At 35.2% G+C, this 6,000-nt stretch overlaps 1 protein-coding gene across 1 annotated transcript; it reads right to left on the bottom strand.

Annotated features, from left to right (window-relative positions):
• Positions 1-923: 923 nt before the first annotated feature.
• On the bottom strand, positions 924-4,991 carry LOC114938001 (NADP-dependent malic enzyme). Its single transcript, XM_029311738.2, has 10 exons — positions 4,847-4,991; positions 4,609-4,767; positions 4,356-4,537; positions 3,658-3,967; positions 3,363-3,545; positions 3,029-3,254; positions 2,819-2,961; positions 2,442-2,736; positions 2,219-2,363; positions 924-1,505 (listed from the first exon to the last, which is right to left on the bottom strand). Exons 1-10 carry the CDS (start codon positions 4,889-4,891, stop codon positions 1,466-1,468), a joined length of 1,728 nt encoding a protein of 575 aa, XP_029167571.2. The 5' UTR covers positions 4,892-4,991; the 3' UTR covers positions 924-1,465.
• Positions 4,992-6,000: the final 1,009 nt, after the last annotated feature.

Genomic DNA, 6,000 nt, shown 5'->3' with positions numbered 1-6,000 from the left:
GATTTAATATTGTCTCTCAGACAATGTTTTTGTTAAAGGAAATATGTGCGTATTATATCCGTGTTAAACACTATAAGGATTGCTTGCTTATCGATTATAATTTTAGAAGCATGTTCTATCACGGTCGTGAAATCTCAATATTGCACATTATGCAGCATGCAGCTTCCAGAAGAATAATGATTATGATATGCATTTAGAACAAAATATAAATCTAACAAAAATGTTATACAATACAAATGCAACATATATCTTATTTATTTATTAAAAATTAAAAAAAAATTTTTTTCTTATTAAGAAAACTTTGTATTTTGGTTTTCGAACACAAGAATTTTTAGAGGCAAATATTTCGAACGAATATCATCATTTAATATTTTACATATACATATATTATTTGATATATTATTATTTTATATCCGCATATTGTATATATGATTTTCATAAAACATTCGAAAATACATATTGTTCAAAGTAATTTTTAAGCGCTGTCCACCATTTTCAATACGCACGTCTCATTTCATTCTTAAGTATCATTTACATTCATAAAAATACTAGAAATTTGAATATGCTGTCTATCCAAATAAATATGTAATCAAATGTAACATTAATATAAAAAAAGCAATTCTGATTCTTGACCAATTTTTTTATTTGTACCTATAGATATATGTATATATGCACATGTATTTATTTAAAATGTTTAAAAATATTAATAATTTAGTATCTATAAAATATCGCAAAGTAAAAATGTTTATTTCCAAAAGCATGTACCGATCTTTATTAGAGTTTGGATGAGTAACTCATTCTTATTGTTAGATGAATTTTCGGGTGATAATTTATCTTCAGGAGAGGAAATCGAGAACAAGGATTTAGAGTTTTTCATAATTTTTCTAGGTAATTGTCGTCTGTAAATAAGAAATCGGGGAACCTAAATATATATATTTTTAATATTCTACGATCGATTAAACTTTTAATAGAACTGAAAAATGACAGAAAAATTCTAAAGTCTAATTTTATCGTTGGTTTTGATAAGGAAAACCATTAACACTATATCGTGATATACATTTTTACATACATACATTTCTCCAACATTGAGGAACACAAAACAAAACAAGTACTTTTTATAAAATGCGACTATGTTGTATAAACTTTCCTTACTTATATTTTCGACCATTTCCTACAGAAGTACTCTTCAGCTTTTCGTAATACTGCTACATAGAAGAGGAAAACATTAAGATGCGGCATTGTTAGTTTATTGCAATAAAGTGTCAGCAATCAAATCATGCCGCTGTCATGTACTGTGTTAGTACTTCGTGCAAACTGATTTCTTTTACATTCAAAATGATTTGCAAATCATTTTGCAAATTTGCATATACCATGAGTGATATTGGTTAAAGATTGAGAAAACATCGATATTTTTTAAAGATAATAATGATAGCTTCCTCTCTATATTTCCGGTCGATGAAATGCGCTACAGGTGTTTTAAATCGTGGCGAATTTCTATTCTGTCTCTGGAAAAAGTATAATTAAGCTTCAGCAGTTTCATCGAGATTTGTCGAGAAAACGAATGAATCAAAGCTAGAGACAACACTGTAGCAAGGGAATGGTATATGAATACGCGGTTATATATTATGCTATTATACTACATTGTGGGAATGGATGAAATATTATATGAATAAAGCGGTTGTATATATATTATAAAATAAGATACTAGCTTGATGAATTTTTGCTCAATAATATTAAAGCAATTATTCTACTCTTTTCGAAAATAAATCGCTATTAAAAATATAAGCTCAAAATCGAGAGTATCAATTTTATCTTTGCGTTTGCAAATATCAAGCTGCAAAATAACACATTTATAGACATGAATTTATAAAAGGTCATGAAAAACAATTTCATTTACTATATCGAGCACTATGATCATGAAACAAAATGCAAAAGAAAAAAATAAGAAAGCAACATATATAGTTTGTTAGAAATGTTTAATGCGTGACTCTATTAAAGACTAATTCACTGCAATCCTGCGAACTTACTATTAATCCTACTCGTTCAGACTGTCTACAAAGTCGCTGTGACGCTATTTGCTACGACTAACTTGATTTATCTGACTACTTTATCGATCCTACTTATTGCGAAAATGACAGATTTTGTCACTCGATCGCGATTTATCACTTGTAATCGGGAAATTGCGATTCGCGGCCGTGAGAGCGTTCATTGTACTTACTTTTCCGGTAACATGCGAGGCTTGGCATAATCACCCGGCCAGTCGTATAGATTTGGCAGTGGACTGTCATAGTTGGCATCGTACATCTTACTTATGATAAATTCTCGCTTGTCTTTCGGCTCCGGATACTCGCTCGCCAAACCACCTGTATAAATAATATATAACAACATATAAATAACGCGATTAGCGACTATTTCTCGATCTCGCGATTTACGACACCAACCTTTAGCGTAAGCGTAATTGGCTATCTTAATCGCGATGTCGATGGAGCATTCTCGGATGGTATTCAACGGCGGATACAAACTACCCTTTTGAAGATCCTCGTCTTTCACGTGATCGGCAACAGCCTGTGCCGAGATTAAAAAGAGATCCTCGGTGATATGATGCACTCCGGTGCCGATAACGCCCAAAGCGATACCGGGAAAGATGTACGCGTTATTGCCTTGACCAGGCTTGTACGTTTTCCCGTTGTACTTCACTTCACCGAATGGTGAACCGGAAGAGAATACACATCTACCCTAAAAAGACATAGACAAGTTCGAAGCAAGCAAAATTATCGATACAGCGCGTGCGATTTTAAGGTAGATTATATTCACATACATCGGTATTATCGTACGCCTGCTGCGCCGTACATTCAGCTTTGCTGGTTGGATTACTCAAAGCAAAGATCAACGGCCTCTCGTTATTCTTCGCCATCTCTCTTAGAACTTCAGGAGTGAAGGCTCCTGCAGCTGCCGAAGCACCTGCGCGAAACATTTTAATTCTGTTTATTATATATTCGGAGGTCATTTGAAGAGAGTTGTTGCTTACCTATCAGAACGGTAGGCTTGACTTCTTTTACAACTTCGATCAACGTTTTCATCACTTTATAATCCTTCGCGTACCAGATCTTATGGCCTTCCAGATTACCCTCGGGCCGATTCTTCACGAGCAATCCGTCAATGTCCATCATCCAGATACTATCACGCGCTTGCTGTTGAGAACAACCATCAGCCTCCATCGCTTTCACGCAGAGATCAGCTATTCCGATGGCCGCCTATAACCAAGTAAAATAAATATTATTACAATGTAATTTCCTCGATGGAACGCGTAAATATTTAGCACTGCCAAAATATATGATTATTAAACCGTCTGGAGAATCTACCTCTCCGGCGCCCAGGAAGACGAATTTATTATCCGCCATCCTCTTTTTAGTTATTCTTTTTGATGCCAAGATTCCAGCGACCGCAACCGCAGCTGTACCTTGTATATCATCGTTGAACGTACAGTATTTATTCCTATATTTATCTAAGAAACGAAAGGCATTGTGGTTACCAAAGTCTTCGAACTGAAACGTACAACAAGAACGCATCATTATTATCATATCGGATTCGCATGTACATTACATGTATTACATGCATATAGAAATGTACGCGGGATAGTTGCGTATGTTAGCTTACTTGAATAAGAACGTTTTGTCCGTACTTTTGCACGCAGGCAGCCATAAATTCGTCGATCAGTTCATCATACTCGGCACCTTGGCTCCTAGGCTTGTTAAGACCGATGTAGTGAGGATCGTTTCTCAGCTGTTCGTTATTAGTGCCTACGTCGATGGTAATCGGTAGACATTGGTGCGGTTTAATGCCAGCCAGAGCTGTGTAAAGCGCTAGTTTCCCGACGGGGATACCCATACCACATGCCCCAAGGTCGCCCAGACCCAAAATTCGCTCGCCGTCTGTCACGCAGATGGCTCGCACGGCTTGCTCCGGCCTAGCGATGTGACAGAAGTCGTCGTAAATATAGAAAATGGTTACAGAGATAGGGCATTAACTAGAAATAGAGGCTACTATATGTGTGAAATAATCATTTTCACTTGCCGTATATCGTGACATAAAGATAACGCGCGCATTGTATGCGTTGCGTCGAATTCTATTTTTAGACACACTACGCGGATGCTTACTTTCGTTTACACTCTACATTACGTGCCTGACAAAAATCACATTCCTTCTCAACTCACAATTATTTCTTCTTCATTAATTGTGTAATTTGTTAAAAGAAAGATAAGTTATTTGACGAATATTATTAAACGCTGTCGTCTTCTTTCACAAGTATGCAAATACAAAATTTTTTGGAGCAAAGTATTTTGTTCGATACTAACCAGTTATTCAAGATCTCGTATATGTGACCCTTATCATATATAGTAATAAAAAGGCCGCGAGGTCTGCGATAGATCACGCCGAACTTTTGGCAGGCCAGACCGACAGTGGGTGTATAGACGATTGGCATCATCTGTTCGATATTTTCGCTCAACAGACGGAAAAATAATCTCTCGTTCCTTTCCTGGAAAATCATTTCGCAGGGAAAGTTAAAATTACGATGACGATTTTAAGTGAAAAGAGAGCTTTGCTCACTTGAAGCTCCACGAGATACAGATATCGGTTCAAATCTTCCGAGTACTTCATCACTGAAGCTTTACATAGCGCCAGTTGCTCCTCCTGCGTCTTAAATCTGGGAGGTTGCAGTCCGTGTATCCCCAGAGCTATCCTTTCTTTCAGGGTGAATGCCAAGCCCTGTGTCATTCCGTCATGAAATATTTATATTTTTGAAACATCATAAAGTAGCTAACAAATTTTAATAAATACAAAGTACCTTGTTAAGTCGGGGATCTCTGAGATGTCCGATTCCCTTTACCATATTTATCGGTACCACATCTCCCGAGACCTCGTGGATGTCCCTTTGTGGTTGGGCGCCGTCCTTCACGGCGATATGAGTAGGTGGGAAACGTTCGCGTCCATGATCCACCACAATTTCTGCCACTGGCCGATCTGGCACACATACGAAACATTATACCCGGTATCCCGCGATTGAATTAAATTGCGCATTATTTATGCCTCGCGGTAAATAGAATTTTTCTTATTCTTTTTTATTTGATGACAAAACCGCGGCTGACGTTTCGCGGCACGCCTATTAAAGTCAACTTATAATTTACTGCAATTAATGACGACATAGTCAATGAGTCATTCAGGAAATATCAACGGCGTGGGAAGAAAAAATGATAACTTTTTATGCGAAATAAACATAACACCCATCTGATTGTCGAATTACTTATATTAGATGATGACCGATAAACGATATACAATTTGATGAAATGTACGAAAATGGATGGAACGGGTAAAACTCATTAAATATGGCAAATGAATCGCTCTTATCACGTATCGCTTTGCGCACATCCGCTCTCATTAATCTTGCTGGCAAAAGAGATGGAGATTTCATACATACATTAAAATGTACTCAAAGAAAAAAATTATTTCAATAGAAATCTTATACGATACATGCATATATATATATCCTTATATTAAAATTTTATTAAAATTATTTATTAAAATTTATATTAAAATTAATTAATTGTTTATAGAAATTAGAAATGCAATTTTACATTTTTCAATTTTAATTTTTTGAAAATAATATTAAAAGTACGAATATACAAACATGAAATGGAAGAATTATAGAAGCATATTTGGCGTCGTTATTCTAGGATATGTATGTACTATAATTTTCTATTTACTGCTATAGCAAAATTGATAATAAGATTGATAATTGCCCGATAAACGGAGATAATGATTAGATAAAAATTTGTCGAATATTAGAATTGTAACCTGTTAGACTGCGAATGAAACTGCAAGAGTATATATAGATAAAAAACTGCATTTTCTCCGAAGAGAACACTATTTCTATAGAATAGCATATTTAAAAAGTTTCAAAATTAAATAAAATAAAATTTTTGTGAAACAGTATCTTTTTAT

Source organism: Nylanderia fulva, unplaced genomic scaffold (assembly GCF_048542155.1).
Source record: "Nylanderia fulva isolate GAGA-0341 unplaced genomic scaffold, ASM4854215v1 Scaffold8, whole genome shotgun sequence".
In the NCBI taxonomy this organism is placed as follows: Eukaryota; Metazoa; Arthropoda; class Insecta; order Hymenoptera; family Formicidae; genus Nylanderia; species Nylanderia fulva.
The sequence above is the reverse complement of the archived record's forward strand: the minus strand, read 5'-3'. Positions and strand labels throughout refer to the sequence as shown.